The sequence below is a fragment of the Camelus ferus genome, chromosome 12, assembly GCF_009834535.1.
Source record: "Camelus ferus isolate YT-003-E chromosome 12, BCGSAC_Cfer_1.0, whole genome shotgun sequence".
NCBI classification, from domain to species: domain Eukaryota; kingdom Metazoa; phylum Chordata; class Mammalia; order Artiodactyla; family Camelidae; genus Camelus; species Camelus ferus.
In genome coordinates, this window is record NC_045707.1 from 41,965,592 (window position 1) to 41,985,909 (window position 20,318).

Consider the following 20,318-nt stretch of genomic DNA (forward strand, 5'->3'; position numbering starts at 1 on the left):
GGACAAGTATGAAAGGCTTGGGGAGCACAGCTGAGAGGCAATGGAAAACTGACATCTGTATTAGTTTACTACTTGCTCCTGTTTTGAAGAGGTTCCTTCCTATAATTTGACCCCAAATTTTTCCATGCTGAAATTGAGGCGGGAAGCCCCATAAAAAGACCAGCAGGACCCCTAGTCAGGGCTGCTGCTCTCCTCCCACTAGCATCGGGTTCCCTGGCCCAGAGGCTCTATCTCACTTTTTGCCTCTAAAGTGGCTTACACCTAGAATTCTATTGGTTCCCTGAGCTCACTTTTGATTGGTTATTTCCTATTGGTTATTACTCTCACTCCTGATTGGTTATTACTCTCACTTCTGATTGGTTATTACTCTCACTTCTGATTGGCCCACTTCCCTAACTTCTGATTGGCCCATTTGTAGTACTTCATTTGCACAGAGCTCACTCCTGATTGGTCTATTGCTACAAAGCTTGTTCCTGGTTGGTCAACTTCTGTTGTACTTTATTTGCATATGATGTTGCAAAGTGTAAAACTGGCAGCCTATAAAAGGGCTGTGTAAACCTACAGACGGGGTCCAGAGTTTGAGGTGTTAACTCCTCTGGGCCTGCTGGCGTAATAAACCTAAGTTCTCCAACTCTCCGAGTGCCGCTTGGTCTCTTGCCCGCATCCAGGTTGCTGTCACAACTGAGCTGTAACACATTTTTCCGCAACAAAATTATCATGTGACCCCTTTAAAAGCAACACGAGAGGTGGTGAGAATTCTAAAGTTCAAGAATTAACCTTCCTTAGAAATCTTCAGTCATTTTTTTCTGTCCATTTCCAACCTTTCTTTCAAAGACAGACGATGAACTGATCATCAGCGTACATCTCCTTCATGAGGAAACTTAGTTCTTATCAGTGTTTTCATTCGTGCAAGCTGCCAAGGTTAAAGCAGCAAACTCGTATATATTTAAAGAGCAGGAAAAAAATAAGCACAGTATTCGACGTAGAATACAGTTTGCTACCATAACCTAGCTACAACTCCAGCACTCTAAGAAGAATCTCTCTTTCCTCTGACCTCCTTGTCTCTATTCATTTTATCATTTGCTTAAAAGCAATTTCAAATCACTAGCTGCTGCTTATGTTTTCTCACTCAACCAAAAGCCAGGAACCATGTCTTACTGGGTCTTTAAATTCCCTACGAGCTGATAGTTGGGCAAATATTAGATCTTAGCGAGTGACAGGTGCAATGTATACAAACAGTTCTGGGCTTTGAGTAGAACATTGTGTCCATCTTCTGGCTGATTAGCTGTATGACCCTGGGCGGGTCATCTAACCTATCTGAGCCTGTTTCCCCAGCTATAAGGTAGAAGCAGAGCACTCACTTTTAGGGGCCACTGGAAGTACTAACAAGATGATGCATGTCACAGCAAACCATTGCAAAATCACAAGATATATTGTCATCCTGATAAATACTTACTAAATTGAATATTTCACTTATGTCTGTTGTAGAGAATCAAACAAGGCCAAAAAATACTATAAATTTCAGAGGTTATTTGTCTTTGAAGTGAACAGAACAAGTCTGTGGGAAGTTATTGCTAATTTCTTAATGTGAAAAATATAAACCCATTCAGTGTTATTAAGCCTTTTTCAGTTCTATCATATTTTATGGTATCAAATGATTATTCCTATTTTTATTAAAAATTTTCAGTTTATAAATGTATTTTGCATAATACCACATTAGGAATAAAAAAATTGATGCACTATAATTATGTAGAAACAACTCAACCACAGGTTGTGTCAGATACAGGTTCTGAGGCCTCAATTATCATAAAGAAACACTGTAACCCTCATTACGTAAATGTATCTCAGGAGACAGCATCTTTGTGTACATGAAGGGATTTTATAATAGCAAACAAAAGAGTATGAATTTGAAGAACAAGAAAATAAATTTCACACTATACTCTCTAAAGAGTTCTCTAGGCTTAAACAGAATAACTTTGAGACGTTGTATTACTCTGGAATTAAACGTACAATAGAAATAAGAATGTGCTATATTTGCATAAAAATAAAAAGTTATTCTGAAAGGTCATCTTGCAAGATCAGGTTTTTGTATGGTGTGGAAGAGGCAATGTTCTGAGAATCCACTGGGAGAAGCAAATTCATAAATATTAATAAATGGAAGCATCATAAATATTAATAAATGGAAGAATCATAGATAATAAAATACAAAGCAGCATGTGACTTTGGATGGTTTTCATTGTCACAATATGTGGTTGATGTTTGGGTAAAGTATCTTATTATGAGCTGGAGGCATGCATATTTACTTATACAGATTGTATTCTGCAAAACTTCATTTTTGAACTTTTTTAAACTCGTAGCATCACAAGTTCTGAAACTTGTGTTATTAAACAAGGGGTTTTTTTGGTCTTTGATCACTACATATTCTTAACCTGCAAGACTCTCATTATTCCTCACCTAGCTGTTGTTGCCTTGGTCTCTTTACAGAGACCTGCTTCTTGTCTCAATTCCTCCAAACCTTCCTTCATATTTCTGCTAGAAAAATCTTTCTATAGTACTGCTATGGTCATGTCACATCTGCTCAGAATATTAGCAAGACTCTGCATTATATAAGAACTAAATTAAGCTACTTTTGTGGCATTCAATATCCCAAATAATCTAGCACTTACTACATTTTCAGCTCCACAAATATTATTTTCCAGCAATATCAAGGTATTTGTGAGTCCTCTACAGGGATACTCTCGTTTCTCTACATCTTTGCATTTGCAATTTTTATACTACTATATTGTAATGGCTTTATCTCTTGGAATACATTTGTCAGACAAGTTCCTAATTATCCTCTATGATTCAGCTGTCAACTTTGCATGCGTTTTCCTATTCACCAAGTAGACTCACAAGAAGGCAGACACATCTTTATGCTTCAATTTCATTTACATACACATTCCTTAAAGTCGCTGTTACACCGCACATTGATTTGGAATCATTTGCTTGTACACCTTCCCCATTAGTCTGTGAGTTCCTGGAGAAAAAGATCATACATTCTCATCTCCACACCCTCAATATATCTTTACAGTGCCTGGCACAAAGTAAGTATCCAATGCATGTTTGTTGACTAGAAAGATCTCCTATAAAGTGCCTGTTGATTAGTAACTCTGCATTTCCTCCTCCTAATCAACAGGCATAAAGTTTCACGTAAGCAAGACGAATAAGCTCTAGAGATCTGTGTTCAACATTGTACCTACAGTCAACAGTACTGTGTCGTATGCTTAAAATTTTGTTAAGAGAGTAGATCTCCCATGAAGTGTTCTTAACACAATTAAAAAACAAAACAAAACCAGGACAGTTCCATAGTTCATGAGTGACTGGCTAAACCAATCGGAAATACTGAATCAGTTAAGAGAAGAAAAGTAGACTTGTAAAACTGAATGGTATCTTGGAGGTTACCTGATTCAATCCTTCTACCTTACCCCTAGCCTCCTGGACACGGACACACACACACACACACACACACACAAACAAACATTAAGGCCTAGAAGAGGTAAGTAATAAAATCTTTCCAGGACTAGAATCCACATTTCTCAACAATATACTGTCTTTCAAAGAGTGAAAAGCTGCAACAACATATTTCTCAAATTTTTCCCCTTCTCTCCATTTGTTCCTGGCAGCAAGTCCTTGAAATTTCTTGCCCCCTAACAGGTGTCTCCTATCGTGGCTTGTCCTAACATTGCTGCAAGATCTGTAAAGTATAAATTTGATGTTTTTCCTCCCCTGCTTAAAACTCTTCAATGTCTCCCCATTACTTAGGAAATGAAGAATAAAATCTTTAACCCAACATTCAAGCACCCACCCAGCATTCAACCATTTGATTCTGATTTTTAATTTTTTCCCTTTAATGTAATATTTAATCTGATCAAATTCAACAATTCAACTAATTGATTTTCCTTTGTGTCTCAATCCTTTGCTCTGCTGGTCCTTGATGATATGGACATCAAATATCATTCAAGACCTAGCTCAAATGCCAATGAAACCTTTCCAGAGCCCTCCCAGTAGAAGTCATCTCTCACTTCTTCTCTTCCATGTTTTATTACAACTATTTATGTACATAGTTCACCTCTTCCCATTAGACTGTAAGCTTCCTGGGGGAAGGAACATGCTTGATTCCTCATCATAGTACCTTGCCCTTCAATATTTGTTAAACCAACAAGTCAATGGATATACAAGAATACTGTGTCTTTTTAAAATGTCTATTTAAAAAATCTACCAATGATGTTACTTATGCTTTCAGTTTTTAACTAAGAGGAGAAAACATAATGACTATGGAAAGGCTGCTTTAAAGGGAATTTTTAATTTTTCAGTTATTTTACCTATATCACATTTGCAGAACTGCTGAAAAACTTTTCTTCAAATCTCTATTCTAAAATACTGGTTTTATAAGTATCTAAACTTGTTACAGTAAATTATGGAATGATAATACTTTAGGAAGAAAAGTTTGGAAAGTCATTTCATTTCATCTCATTCCCTCCCCTCCCAACCCATATATGAAAAGTCTCAAAACAAACTTACGGTTACCAGGGAGTAAAGGGGGTAAGAAGGGATAAACTGGGAGTTTGAAAGTTGCACCTCTTGGAGAGTGATGGAAATGTTAGGTATCTTGATTGTGATGGTGGTTTCAAAGGTGTATACATTTATCAAAACTCACCATGTTGTACATCTGAAATACGTGTAGTTTACTGTACAGAAATTGTACCACAATAAAGTTGTTTATTTAAAGGTTTCAGGAAAATAAGAACTTACTCTATTTTAAGGATCTCCAAGATAAATTACACAGAATTCCTGGTAATTCATTCTATCTCTTTGCCCTCTCTGTCACAGTATTCTTCCATAGTTAGTTAAACCATATTATTTATGCAATTATTTCATTTTATCTCTTGAGAAGCAATGTAGTATAGTGATTAAGACACATGACTTCTGAAGTCAGACTTCTTGTCTGCTTGGAAGAGTTATTTAACCACTCTCTTACTCAGTTTTCTCATCTATATAATGGGAATAATAATAGTATGTATTTAATAAGGTTTTTGTGAGAAGTTGATGAAATAATATAAAGTATTTAGAACAGTATCTGAAACCTAATAAATGATGTATAAATGTTGCTATTAGTATTATTTCTTCTTATTTTGCTCTGAATAGAGATGGATAATAGTTTAATAGTCATTCATACCTGAAGGTTTTGAATAAATGAATCTTTTTCTAGACTGAATAATTCCAGCTCCTTTATGCTATTTTAAAAGTCAGACTAATTTTCAATCTTTTAAAAATTCCTCCTTTGGTCCTTCATCTTAGCGTAGTGAAGAGTATTTTTGGCATTTTGCTATTACAAGAATTTTTGAACTAAGTCTCTAAGTCCCACCTATTTAACACTTTTCTTTTTAGTGCCATCCTTCATGCTAGTCACAATGGGCACATAACTGCATAAGATAGGCAAGAGGCCTGCCTTCATGGAATGTACAAATTCTTACTTACAGGAACAAACTCTTTTTACCATTAACCAAATTACTTACCACTCTTTCGAATTCTTTCTTCCAATAGGTCAGCATGTCCGGGTGGAAGTTTCTTATTGAAAATCTCAGCTGAACGGAGGAACATAGCTTCAACTGCAGATCCTTTCAACAAAGCAATCTGATCTTCATGGTCCAATGTCTGAAATCCTGAATGAAAATGATAATCAAATCAGTATCAAAAACTATGAATGTCACATAACAGTATTTATCATCACCATCATCCCCATTGATAAAACATTACCATAAAGTAATTTTGTAGTTATTTTAAAATTGAGTAGTCAAGTTGAGTCAGTAATTATCTATTGTACTCCTCCAAATAGAAGCTACTTTTATCTTCATTGAGCAGGATTTGTTGGACAAGCTGGGCAAAAGAGGATATCAAGTCCACTCCCAAATACATTTATTTACATATTATGGCAGAGATAGGCTGATTCAGATGAAATAATCCTCAGAAAGTGGAGGCAAAGTAGATTCTCTTTGAGCCATTATTTTAGTCACATCTAGTCACATTAGAGAGGGTCAACTCTTAGAATGGAATCATCCACAAGCCAGAAAAAAATTTACATGTTCTCAGAGGTTTAAATGAATATTTGGCCAACTCATGAATCTTTAATCAGTGTGAAGAATGGGTAACATTCCCCCCATCCCCAGACAAAAAAAAACCACCTAACGAGGGCCATGTTGAGGTTATCTGCTTTGAGCTCAGCTCTGCACATGCAGGGTAGGGAAAAATCAGATAAATATGGGAAGGAATTGATGACCAGAAAGAATATAACATTGCCTGGAAAAATTCAAAGTCCTTATGCAGGCTTATATGCTACAGTCTCCAGCACCCTCTGACCTTGTTTTCTCCTTCATCACCTCCTCCTCAATCATGGTGCTCCAGTCACTCTGACCCCTGGCTCTGCTGTAAACACACAAGTCTGATTTTGCCTCAGGGTATACACTCATCCCCAGCTATCTCCATGCCTCACTCCTCACTGTATGCAAGCGTCTGCTTCAGGGTGACCCTACCTAAAATAGTACTTCTCGGTACTCACCAGTCCCTACCTGCTTTATTTTTGTCCACAGAACTTACCACTATCTGACATGATATTATAGGTTTATTTGCTTATTTGCTAATTGTCTGCCACCTCTCCTGGAGTATAAACTTCTTGGGGACAGAGATTTTGCCTATTCTATTCACTTTTGAACCCCAAGTGCCTGGCATATGATTGGTATCCAAGCATTGTTTGTTGAATAATTTAACAATGACTAAATGAATGAATGGGAAACAAATACAAACTCACTTGCATATATGTTCACACACACACACAAACACAAATGAGATAAACTAACGCTATCAGGGTCTAAATGCCCTGGGAAAGCATTAAATAGTGATGGGAGTTTAGAGAAGAGAGTAATGTTAAAGGATTACAAGTCATTATCTTAGAGAATTTGAGAGCTCCTTTGAGGGCAGGAGCCCTGCTGAGTCTCCAGCACCCTGGACAGTGCCTGGCAAAGGTTGTGCTCAACGAACTACTGAAAGGAATTACTCAACTGAGTCACAGAATACCCTTTCACATTGGTAATACATCACTATTATTACTACATATGCTAATGTTGTCATTTTATAATTATTGTTAAAATGAATTTTTTCTTTCCCAAGGTTTTTTTGCCTTTTATTTCCCGTTGAATTTCTTGTTTTTTCCTTCTACTTTACTCATTAAACATGCATTAATTGTACTCTTTCTCTCCCTCAGGAACTCAGTTAGGTACTGGAAATGAAGAGGTGTGTAAGATATTGCCATTGCTTTCAGAGAATCTGCCTCCTTATGAATAAGATTTTTTTTTGTCTTCAATTGTTTCTTGGTTCAATACCAACTGACCATTTGAACTGAAAAACTTCTCATAAACAACCAAGAACATCATATTCTCTCTTTCCAAATTCTTCCCCCAACATTTTTCACCCTTGTGCAATCTCATTTTTGATCAAGATTGCCTTCAGCTAAATGAGCATATAACAAATTAAGTTCCTCTTTCATTGTTAATAAAGAAATGAGAGAATATTACTGTTTCAATGATAACAAGAACTTTCTCCCAATGTTTTATGACTTTTTTTAAGCTTATATCTATTCATGACACATTTAATAAAATAATAGCATAATGTGGGCAAATTAAACTGTCTAATTAAAATCCTACATCAGAAGTCACCTTCTGTAATTTAGTATTACAGTGTTATGCTGCTATGCAAGGTATTTGTTATACTCTACTAGACCATGGGGTTCTAATGTGCTAACATATTTTTTAAAGAATTGAAACAACTTAAATCTATGGCTTAGATAGCACTGAAAAAGTGACTTGAAAGAATTGGTGGGGGTTGGGGGGGCAGCGCTGGGAGATAAGAATCTTGAATTTCAGTTTCTATATTGATACCATCTGAATGACTATGGATAAGTACCTCTCCCTCATCTCACACCTATAATTGTTGACCAAGCTCTACAATTTTTGAATCTCTCTTCATTTTGTTTCCTCTTCTCCCTCTTGCTATTGCTTTATTTCAAGCCCTCTGCCCAGACTGGCGCAGTAGGATACTAACTAATCCTCCGTGCCTCCAGTACCTTCTGGTTCAAATCCATCTTATACAAACTCAATAAAACTCTATAGCATAAATCTCATCATGTTTCTATCAAAAAAAATTTAAAAAGCCACTCAAAACTCTTTACCATTCAGGGGATAAGGGTTAAATTCCTCATTTAGGTCCTTATCAGTCTGGTGCCAACTTACGTTATGTCCAACCAAGGAGCCCACCACAGACGTTATACTACAGCCACACAGAATTTTCTCCCCCATCTCTAATAATCCTATTCTTGTTCATGCCTCATTACATTTTCACAAGCAAATCTTTTGATTTAGAATGCCCCTTCTCTTTCATACCACCCAGAAAACTCCTTTTTTTTCTTTTAAACCCAACTCAAATATTATTCTTTCTGAAGCCTCTCCATCTTTCTCAGATATAATTAGGAACCAATTTCTCTCTGTTCAAACAGCACTTTGTGTATTTTTTTCTTTTATTTTAGCCTTTAATCACTCTCCTTGAAAGTAATTGCTAGGTATTTAGTATATAGTAGGTACCAAAAAATGCTTACTAAATGAATATAAGAGATACATGACAACTTTGCAAAGTCTCAATTTTTTAATCTATCAATTTGGAGAATTATTATAAACAATTAAAATATCCTGTCTGGCTCTAATATTTCATGTCTATAGTAATTAGACACATTCATTTAAAGCAGATGTGAGATGATTTCCACTTTAAAATGAACAGAGTTGCCTCTCAATGTCACAAGAATATTGCTCAGTGTAGCAGGGAAGTGACCACATGTAAAAATACCTGGCAGTTTTTTTGTGAATTCTACGAGAATCTGTACATGACTGGTAGCCATTTCAGTTAAAATGAGAAAATTTTCTTCTGCACTGAATTCTTCTTTTAACTAAATTTTAAGAAAAAAGAGCAAATGATTAATAAGCAGGTAGAAGGAGAAATCAATATAAAATTATTAGAGCATAGAATCATATTTAGATAATAAAATTTCAGACCCAGCTCATGTTTTTCAGATCCTTGGAGAACAATTACTATTACCAAGCTAGACATGAGACTTCTTACTCTTTGTTTAATGTGCCAAAAGTTTAAATGTATAACATAAATTCTAAGCCCTAATCATTTTAAAGTAAGATATTCATATAAAAATTTCATCTTGTGGAGGGTATAGCTCAAGTGGTGGAGTGCATGCTTAGGATGCTCGAGGTCCTGGGTTCAATCCCCAGTTTCTTCCATAATAATAAATAAACCTAATTACCTCCTCCCTCCCCTTGCCAAAATAAAATAATTAAATAATACAAGAATAAATAAATAAATAAAATATTTTAAAAATTTCATCTCCAAAGTAGTAAAAGCTCTAGCAAATACTGACTTTCAGCCCATGTATTTTCAGCTATTGTACATACAATTTTATTTGTTATTTCCTGAGGCATCCTCTGCTTGCTATATGAATCCATAATATAATGAAGAAGATTCTGTTGATCTGGGGTGAGTTCAGTTTTCTCCTACACTGGCAAAAAAATAAAAGATGTTAGGGAGGGTGGTTATAAGGCATTTTTTCTATATGTACACTCATCTGGAGTAAACCACTAGCAGAAATTGTTGAAAAAAGCCATAAATATGGCAGAAACTATGTGCTCTGTTATAATTTGTAATTGTTTTCTCTGGGTCCTTGTTCCAGCCATATCACATTTTACTAAATTTGTCCCAAGTAGCTAATTTTCCTATCTATAAAGTAGGAATAACAAAATATTCCTCTCATGTATCTCTTGTGAATAAATAATAAGCTAAATATGAAGCCTATTGGACCCATTCACAGAGAAGTTAGTGAAAGTTCAAGGTTTAAACATAACTAAAGACAAGTTCCCACATAAAAAATGGAGAATCCATGTAAGTATGGTCATGTGGAACACAAGTCAACCAAATGCAGCCTAAGAGCCAACTCCACCTGGTTTTGCAAACTTTTTACAATACAACCACACTCATTGTTCACGTATTATCTATGCTGCTTTTGCAGTAACATGGCAGAGTTGAGCAGTTCTCATAGAGACCATGTGGCCAAGGCCTAAAATATCTGGCCCTTTACAGAAAAAAGTTTGCCAACCCCTGAAGTAGTGAGTCATCAATCTGGACAATTCAGACCCAAACACCTCTTTCACCCTTACTAGCATCTTTTGACGCATGTGAATAATTGTGTCAACTTTTTGCTTCCTTTACCAGTGTTATCGATGAAGAAATATGGCAAAATAATGCAGTTGACCCTTGAACAACCTGGGATTTGAACTGCATGGGTCTGCTTATATGTGACTTTGTTTCACCAAAAATGTACTACTACACTATAGGGTCCACGGTTGGTTGAATCCGCAGAACTGAGTTTACTGGAGGGCCAGTCTGAGAAGTTATATTTCAGCTGTATGAGGGTGGGCACCTCTAGCACCCCGCCCTTCCTCCTGTTGCTCAAGGGCCAACTGCACTTTTTCTATAAAATTATTTTTTTCTGAAGTGAATACAAAATAACATATTTGCAAAACTAAATGTGAATGAAGTTTTCTCTGTCAGTAGTATAATGAATATTGAGAAGGGTGTCACTTGAACAATCATGGACTATTGGTTTTTCAACTAATGGCAAATTAAAATTCCTCCAAATGTCCTATGCATTATCACAATGTGTTTAGCTAAACCTCCAAGATGCTGTTCCTCTATTTTGTCCCAAGTAGCTCAAAGGATTTCTTGAGTGATCTGCAACCTCAGTGGGCAAGGCCTTTCTTATTGACCTGCAAATGTGTATCCATCCTGTTTCATCCCCTGATAATGACTAATCCAAAAGCCTCTATTGAGTCCACATCCTTTCCAGTCTGAGCCTCCCTTCTCAATGACAGGGAAAAAATGGTCATTAAAACTCAGTTTGAAAAGTTCGCTTTATACCCCAAATGACTCCACTGGTTAACCCTGGGCATCAGGAATGGAGTAGAGTCAGGATGATGAAGATACGTGTTTGAATTTTTACAATGCAGCAGGTATTATTCTCTTGATGAAAAAGCAAAGAAGAAACCCACTTAATGCACACTTGAAATGAAACTCTGCTTGTGGCGGTGGCCCTAGTATGAAAGCCCCCTGCCCATGTCACTATATTCTAGATGCTCAGCGGCCCTGGCTCTGGCAGATACCATAGCCCGTCATTACCCTGCATGACTTAGTTGTCGAGGTCACTTGCCGCAAGTCACGTCCTTCACTGTCCTCATTAATGGTCTGGTCTGCATGCTGCTTCACGTTTTTCCTCAGTCGCTTAGACTTACACTGAATTTCAGTTAACAAGCCTGAAAAAACAGAGAGACTTCACTAACCACAGAAAGTCCTGCTGGGGGTGTGATCACGAGGCTGCTGAAGTGGAGTCGGCTCAGAAGGGCTCCCTTGCCATTTGGCACAGAGCTAATTCTAGCTCGACTGACATTTTAAGATTTGGCCTTGAACAAGAAACATATCCTCTGTGAGTCTCAGTTTCTTCATTGGTAAAATGGGAATAGTATTTACCCCACAGAGTTTTGTGTAGATTAAATGTCATCAGGTTACTTTATTAAAATGAGCTTTATGCATAGAATTTGTAACAGAAAAGCATTGTACAAATGCAAGGTATTCAATAAAAAAGATGAATGACACAATCCCTCTTCCTAGTCTACGGGATCTTGAAAGCTAGTGCTTCAAAACATAGAATTAATATTATTTTTCACTGATGTTTACATAACTGTACCATAAGAAGTATATTCAATTTCACATTAAACACAAGAGTAAGCGTGTTGGGTAAAATGATGTCAATATTCTTCAGAGAAAATGTTAAGTCTTGTTAATTTTCAGCACTGTATAAATTATTGAGAATCTAGTTAAAGATGAAAATAACTCAAGGGGACTTTGTAATTTTCTTTTGAATAATCATACAATATCATTGTGAATTTACACTTAAATAGAACTACTGAATAACGTGCAATAATCTCCCATGTTCCCATTTAACTTCCTCATTCTCTCAATGTCAGTGAAACTAAGTTTCAGGAATTTCTTTGTCTAGGGCATTTATTTTATAGGACCATACAAAAGCTCCTGTATCTGTTACTACATGAGTTTGTGTTCATAAATAATATTATAGACTCTTATAGGAGGAGTCACGAAGAATGTCCTCAGGGCTTTGCTGGAACAGGTTCATATTTAAGTGGTAAGGAACATGACCCACCCAGGATGGAGTAAGGGTTTCCACTGCCAGATTGGATTCCAGTCGTAGCCCCTACTTCAGTCTCTTGTTTCATAGATGCTAAGAGGAGATTGTGATCGGCCGCTATAAAACTTTCATCCATCCAGAGCTGGATTATTTACACTGACCTATTTTTTTCCCCCTCCTGCACGCATTATTTCTTTGGGTCCATCCCAGTTGCCTGCAGTTCGGGAACAATAGAACTGGAGTCACCTTCCAGAGGCTTTTATTTCATGTGGCATTCCCTCTCTGAATGTTATCATCTCCTTGGTGACGTTTGTTTGTCTATTTGTGTTTTGAGGAGGAACAGGACATATCTCAGAATCTGAGTGGTCTGTAGAATTTGCAGAATAAAAAATTAATATGTTATATACTAGCATGCATTCCAAACTTTGATGAAGATTACGGTTTCTCACAAAGCCAGCAGTTAATACAGTGTCTCTTTATCTGATTGAAGGACCAAATTATATTAAAACTCGGAGTAGTTAATTTCCTGTGTAAACCTATACAGATTGGTTCAAAGCTGCACCAAGAGAAGGAATCTTAATAAAATGACTTGGTTTAAAAATCTATTTAGACAATTCAGAGGCAGTTATACCTTATAAAGCATTCTTAATTTTTCCCACAACTGAATTTTTATGCTAATTGAACAGTAATTAAGAAGGATATTAAATCATGCTTGGGGGAAACTTTTGGACTGTCATTCTTTGTAGCTTATTAAAACACATTATTTCAGCTGTATATTAATGTCATTTCACTTCACATATAATTCATTGCAACAATGAACAACAAAACACAGCTGTTTTTTTTTCAGGTAACTAAAATGCTCTTTAGCTGACAGTTGGGACAATTTCAGTGGTTCATTACCCTTTTCAAGAACATAGATGACTTAGTAAGTCCCTTCTTTAATACATGACATACCATTCTAATCGTGTGAATTACCTGACGTCTGCCTCCTTAAGAGATTTTTAGTGGTATTTAATTGCTTGATGCGAATACCTGTATACATACATTCAGCCAACATTCCCATCTCTTTGCATTTCCTGAGTCGACACTCTTGGCACTTCCTTCTCATGTACATGTCCATCACACAGTTGCCTCCATTTTTACACTTGTACACGGCGTTTTTGGTAATGCTCCTCCTGAAGAAACCTGTGGAACATAGAAAAGAAGCCTCCTAACAACTTCTCAGAAAAACACACTAGGATTGAGAGATGCCAGATCATCTTCTCACGAACCCCTCAGGGCACCCTGGCCACTCTTGAGCATACTGGTGACAAAGGTACTTTTACCTGCCCTGCATGGTCCGGATGTCTGCTGGTTTTAATTTACCTCTCAAAAATAAAGACACATTTGAATTACAGCCTCTCTTAGGAAAGATCGTAATTTGTTCTTAAAGATAGATGGCTTTCACTCATGTATCTTTATTGGGAGACAATTATGTGCTAATGAGCTCTAGGTGCTGGTGGTGCAGAGGTGAATAAATCATTCCTTGTCCTCTTACAGTTTACAGATTGGTTCAGGACAAAGAGATGCAAACAACCAGACAAGTGAAATTCCATGTTCTGGGGCTGCGCTGGGGCAGAGAGGCTGACTGAATGATCAGTTCTGGATGCAGAGGTTAGACTCGGAAGTGAATGTTGAGCCACATCTCAGGAAACAAGCAGCTGTTTTTCAGGCAGACAGGGAGAGGTCACATTTAAGATTTCAATTCAGTACTTATACCCAGTTTGGTATAATGATAAAAATGCCAACCTTGGTTTAAGAGCAAACATCTTCCTGAGAGGATGTAGCCACAACTACAGCTGCTACAGTTCAGCTCTCTAGAGCTAGGGAGGAGACTGGCTTCCTTTCTGCTTCTCCTCTTCCTCCCTTGTCCGTGGAACTACGTGGCCATAGTTCCTGACACTTCCAGAGTCAAGGTGGAGTGGTGAAAAAGGAGAGGATTGTCAGGGGCAGGGGAAGAAGTGATAGGAAACCCCTCACGTAACCGAGCAGGACCCTGCAGGGCTTTTCCCAGCACACCCTTCCCGCATATCCTCTGCTTTAGCTCCCCAGAAGTACCTAGATCTTAAGTACTGATCTGATGCACATTTCCTGAGTCATTGTATGGAATGTGAAAACCCCCACCAAATGGAAGACGTTAGCTACTTGATGACCATGAGCACAAAGCAACCCACCCCCTCCACCAAGGACTGATAACGTTAACCCCTGTGACACCGCCTTGTTACCTCACCAATCAGAGAATTCAGCACGCGCTGATCACATACCTTCCCCTTACTCACCTGGCCTTTAAAAATGCTTTGGTGAAACCCTCAGCAGGGAGTTCGGGTTTTAGAGCACAAGTGAACCTCCTTTACAATAAATGCTGCATTTTCCTTCACCACAACCCGGTGTCAATAGATTGGCTTTATTGCACATGGGCAAGCAGACCCAAGTTTGGTTTGTAACATTTACTTGCTTGGTGTTGTTAGAAGCTGGTTTGTACCTAGCAAGTTTCTGAAATTTCTCCCATGGGTTGGGTTCTTTTGAAAGCTCCGCCCACCACTGGGATACTTTCCTCCGCAGTTCCTTGATGAGGCCCATGGCTTGTATCTCCTTCAGCATCTGAATATTTGGCAATTGACCTCCATCCTCTTTATTCCGGAGGTACCTCCATGTGGCCCTCTTGGCGTGGACTTAACCCCATGTTGCCTTTCTCTGGTCCAACAAACTCAGAGAAAACTCCCACTTATCCATGAGCAGTCATCCACCCTCCCTCCTGCCTTTTCAACATCTCAGGTGAAAGTCAGTCACTAATCTCCCGTGCCCCTCAGCTGCAGGTGATACATATCAGTCTTCTTGAGTGATTCTGTTGAAGACACCTCCATGGGCCTGTGGCTGCAGGGCCTCCTTAGTGTACAGATTTTATCTGGGGAACAGGGACACCTTTTTCTAACTCTCCAGTGGTGGCCCCAAGGGACAGACACCCACACCCCTCACCCCTCCCTGTGCAATGAGGATATGGGATTCCTAGCACCCTAGTTACATGTTCCAATCCCTTTAAAGACTGCTCTCTAATTTCAAATTCCTGCCCACTTCATGGCCTCAAAGTAGGTGAGGTATTTAACTAGTTCTTGACTGCCCACCACAAGATGGGCTCTCTGGAAAACAGGATTTACTGTCTCCATGCCTCTGCCAAATTTGAGACAGCAGTGTCCTTCCTATTTTAACAGCCTGTTGGAATAAAAGCTGACATTAATTAAGAATCTACCAGCTGTTGTTCTAACCACTTTACCTGCATTTAGTTATGTAATCTTCACATCAATTTTATCATGAAGATAATACTATGTGTCCCATATTATAGATGAAGAAAAAAGGTACAGAGAGGTTAAGTACTTTGTTCATGGTCACATGGTTAATTAGTGGACTAGAAAGATTCAAATCCAGGTAGCCATGCACCAAAGTCCACACTTTTAACCACCATGCTGTAATTGCCTGCCCTGGGGCACAAGAGAGTAGAGTAACCTAATATTAACTACCTACTATCTGAAAGCTGCATTCTCTGATCGGGGAGACAGCAAAGTGAAGAACACATTCCTTGTCCTCAGAGCTTCCAACTTAGTGGGAAGACAAGTTAATTCACAGCATAATACAAGATAGAATGATAGGACAGTTAATTATTTAATAAATTATTGGAATGTAGATGAAAAGGTGATCATTTCATGGTCATGCTAAATGCTTGTGAAGGTTGTTCCATGTTAAATGGGAGACAGCAATTCCATCACAGACTTGGAGATCTGCACATTTGTTATGCCAGTTTTCCCAGCAGAAGGCAATAAAAAGTGTTCTAGTAAAATAAGTATACTATGACAGTTTCCCAACAGCTAGAAGTCTAGTGTCTTGACAAAAGGGCATTATATGGGCTGAGGATGACCCTGATTAATTCCAAGTAGAGGGAATCAGAGAAGAATTAACAACGGAAGTAAAATTTGAGTTGAATCTTAGAGAATAAGTAGGTTTTTGAAACATGGATTGTGAGGAAGGAAGGACATTCTGGGAAATGAGCAAAGGCACGGAGTTATGGAAATTTCAAGGAAGAGTAGAGAATACACCGTGATGGGAGGGGAGAGTGTGGGGAGAATTAGCAGTAGATGGATGAGGGTGTGTAGTGGGACAGAATAGGGTTAAATGCCCTTGAACACCAAGCAAAGGAGTTGAGTCTTTACCGAACAGAGAGAGAGAGAGAGATTTTAGAAGGTTTTGACCTAACCAGCATGTTGGGAAGGATTCTTGGTGCAAAGTCAAGAAAGGTGGGACAGGGAGACTCACAACTAGAGGCAGGGGACTGTTACCAGCCAGAGGTGATCAATGCTTGAACTAGATAGGTAAGAGGAAGGAAGGTGAGAACAGGGAGGAGGAAACAAAGGATCATTCAGGACTTGATAACTAACTCAATATGAAAACAAAGGCAGAAAAAAAAGTTAGAGATGACAAGGTTCAAAAAGTCATAGACTTGCTTGTGAATTTGTCAGCTGGTGTAACTTTCAGTGGGAAAGATATTACCGTTTTCCTAAATTTTCCGTTTTACATTCCTTTTACATCAAGTGTAAAAAGAAAAAGACTGTGCTTCAGATCAGTGTTGATGTTGGGAGTGCAAATAGCAAATCATGCATTTCAAAAGAAACTACTGGCGAAAAAAGAAAAATTATTTTCCCGGTACCAAATCATTGAGCTCAATGACCACTTTAGCCTATCTCAGTCAATCTTTCCGCTAATCTTCAGCCTCTCCCAGGAACAATTCCCTTTAAAACCATGATAGATACTGATAGCTTAATAATTAACGGAAATAAAATTCCTTATTCCAAGATGAGTCAAAGGAACAGCATTAGGACAATTCTGCATGGTTTTTTCTACTCTGGTATTAACTGAGAAAGAAATCATTATCATCTCAATAGCTGAATTAATTAGCATTCACTCGGAGATGGCAACACAATATTATCACTATATCACTTAAATATGGGTACATATACCGTGTTTATACTTATGCAAATCCATCCATCACATACCTCTGCCTCTATCTTGTGCATATTCAACAATGCCTGTATCAGAAAAGTCATTTGAAAATGAATGGAAAGGAAATTCACTAAGGAACAGAGGCTCCCTGGTTATAAAAGATGAGTAGACAGGGCTGGCACTGCCATCCTAGGCTTGTGTAGCACTAGGATTCCTGGGGTGGCAGGCGAATAGCTATCGGGTGGTACAATGAAGCTGTCAATTATGCAGAATATTGCACATCCTGCTTTTCTGCTTCTTTATACGGATAGAACCCATGTACAACACTCTATTCCCAACTCATACATACAAATGTGTGTGTGTGCTCACGTGCACACACAAACACACACGCACACACCAGACTCCAGAGACTGGCAATAGACTACCTATTACTTTGAAATCAATAAAATGTTGGTTTGTGTTTACACCTTTAAGGGTCTCCTTGCTGTTTAAACAGTAACCAACACACAGAGCTGAGCAACTTTATGTCCAACATGAACTAGATTCAACTTTTAGTTCTGCCTCAGCACATCGTAGGATAAAAAGGACTCTACCACCCACTTATATGACTTAACTTCGTATTAGGCACTTTTAAACACTTCGCACATGGCGTTTCACCTAACATTCATAACAATCCTATGAGGTAGAGCTTATTCTTATCTCCCTCTTACAGATAAGGAGACAGAGTTACACAGAAATTAAGTAATTTGCTCAAGGTCCTACAGATAGTAAATGATAGAACTCAGATTTGAACTCTGATAGGCTCAGTTCCAAACTCTATGCTCTATATCACTGGATTATGCTGTCCTTCTAGTAAGGAGCTTACATTCCTAAAAACTGTCTTTCAACACTCATCTCCCCAAACCCCATACTGCATGTGAAGTGCTCCACAGTTTCTTCTCTATCTCCAAAACTTCTTCAGAAACATCCCACCCTCACTCCCCACCCCCAGCTGTCTTTTCCACCTCTGTGTCACGGATAGAAAGCTGCAAAGTAGCCCAAACTGAAGAGCAGGGCTGCCAATAGTAAACCAGGTAAGCTTTGGCCCCCACTGCACATTTCTTAGACTTTAGGATCTCAATTCTTCTCCTTGAGTTGCTTGCTGAAAATTTTTAGAACTTGATAATAGACTCCTGATCACTTGGTAGGAGCTGTTTTAGATGGTTGTTTTTGAAAAAGCAAACTTCCAAACTTTTGAAATGCAGTTGATGAAATTTATCCTGACTATTCTTACTAATTGTTGCTTTTAGGTTTTTTTCTTCTTAATCTCTTAGGGAGCCACAAAAAAATGTCTACCTGACTTTTTCAGCACTTACTTTTGCCACTACAGTGTCTATGGTGGAAACTGTCCAGCCTATAACAGAGAATCATTATCTTCCCTAGTTTGAGTCCATGAATGTGTATTTTTTTCAACAATTTTAGGAATTTTAATGTGAAAGGATGATTTATCAAGCAATTCATGTGTGCTCTGTACTGGCTCCTATTGTTCTTTTCTTTTTGCCTTTCTTTCCCATCCCAGGAGGGTAACCACCTTCTTATGCTCAAGCGCTAAGACAAAAGCTGAAGTTGTCCAGATAAAGATGTCTAGATAAAGGTAACTCTTGTATAAGGCTTTTGTTTTCATTGAAAGGGTTACACTGTATCATCTCAAAGATGATGGAGGTAGAGGTCAACGCTTTTAGAGTTGGGGGAGCAGAGGGAGCTTAGCTGGAAAGAGGTATGGGGAACTTCCTCAGAGCCTGAGAATGGGATGAGTCTCACAGGTTCTGTGAGCATTGGACCAGTACCCACAAAGTACCTCTAGAGAAGTGACAGATCTTTAATGGGATGGCTCTGACATGGGAACAGGAAGATACCAACAACTATGACTTTGGAAACCTTGGGATAAAATACCCATGTCAAGAGGTGGCTGAGTTCTCCACTCTCAAGGGACCATTTCAAAGTCGGACAAGGAGCATATCAACTGATACCGAAACACTCCACCCTGTGTAAGACCCCAAAGAGTTGTGCATGTTCCTGCGGAAAAGAGCATCCCCAAACATAACCCCAGTGGAATTTCTCATCAGCCAGGGAGGCTATGAGCCTGGGAAAGATTAAATTTGATTAGAGAAATACAGAAATATAATATGTCTTACACTTAGTCCTACCTGTTTTAGTAACAAAGCATTTCTGAAAGGTTACACATAAAGTAAATCTAAGGTATAGAGGTGACTACCAAAGGAAGAAAGTAAAAATTAGCTAAATGAAAATGAAATACAACTGATCAAAATTTGTAGGATATAGCAAAAGCAGTGCTTAGAGGTAAAATTCATAGCATTAATTGCATATATTGGAAAAGAAGAAATACCTAAAATCCATAATCTAAGTTTCACCTTAGGAAATCAGAAAAGAGCAAATTAAATCCAAAGTAAGCTGAAGAAGAGAAAATAATAAAAAGTCAGAGCAGGAATCAATAAAATTAAAAATAGGAAAACAATAGTGAAAGTCAGGGAAACCAAAGCTGGTTCTTTGAAAAGATTAATAAAATTGAAAAATCTCCAGCAAGGCTATCCATAAAAAAAGAGAGAAGACACAAATTACTAGCATCAGAAATAAAAGAGGGCTATGACTACTAATCCCATGAATATTAAAAGCATAATAAAGGAATCTTAGTAAAAAACTGTATCCTTCTCAACATTTAATTCTGTTTGTAAGGCAGGGAGATGGTTCTGTGGAAAGACTATCCTAAGTACCAAAAACCAAAATGCAAAACACAAAAAGCAAAAACACAAGTAGTTACCAGTGGTTGCCTCTGGGGAGCAGAATTCAAGGTGGAAATGGTTGGACAGGGGCCTTTCTACCATTTGACTTTTGAATCACATGTACTCATTGTTTTGACAAAATGTTTTAAATGATGAAGTTGTCTAAA

General features: G+C 38.0%; 1 protein-coding gene across 3 annotated transcripts in view; it reads right to left on the reverse strand.

Annotated features, from left to right (window-relative positions):
* Nucleotides 1-20,318, reverse strand: part of NR1H4 (nuclear receptor subfamily 1 group H member 4) — a 64,833-nt gene that overhangs the window by 8,974 nt on the left and 35,541 nt on the right. For 2 of the 3 annotated variants that reach the window (XM_032493549.1, XM_006193337.3), the window contains 5 exons: nucleotides 13,376-13,528; nucleotides 11,320-11,453; nucleotides 9,543-9,641; nucleotides 8,929-9,028; nucleotides 5,556-5,702 (listed from right to left, as the gene is read on the reverse strand). In XM_032493549.1, coding sequence (XP_032349440.1) covers nucleotides 5,556-5,702; nucleotides 8,929-9,028; nucleotides 9,543-9,641; nucleotides 11,320-11,453; nucleotides 13,376-13,528 — 633 coding nt within the window. The remainder of the gene's footprint in view (nucleotides 1-5,555; nucleotides 5,703-8,928; nucleotides 9,029-9,542; nucleotides 9,642-11,319; nucleotides 11,454-13,375; nucleotides 13,529-20,318) is intronic. The other variant, XM_006193338.3, reaches the window with a different exon arrangement.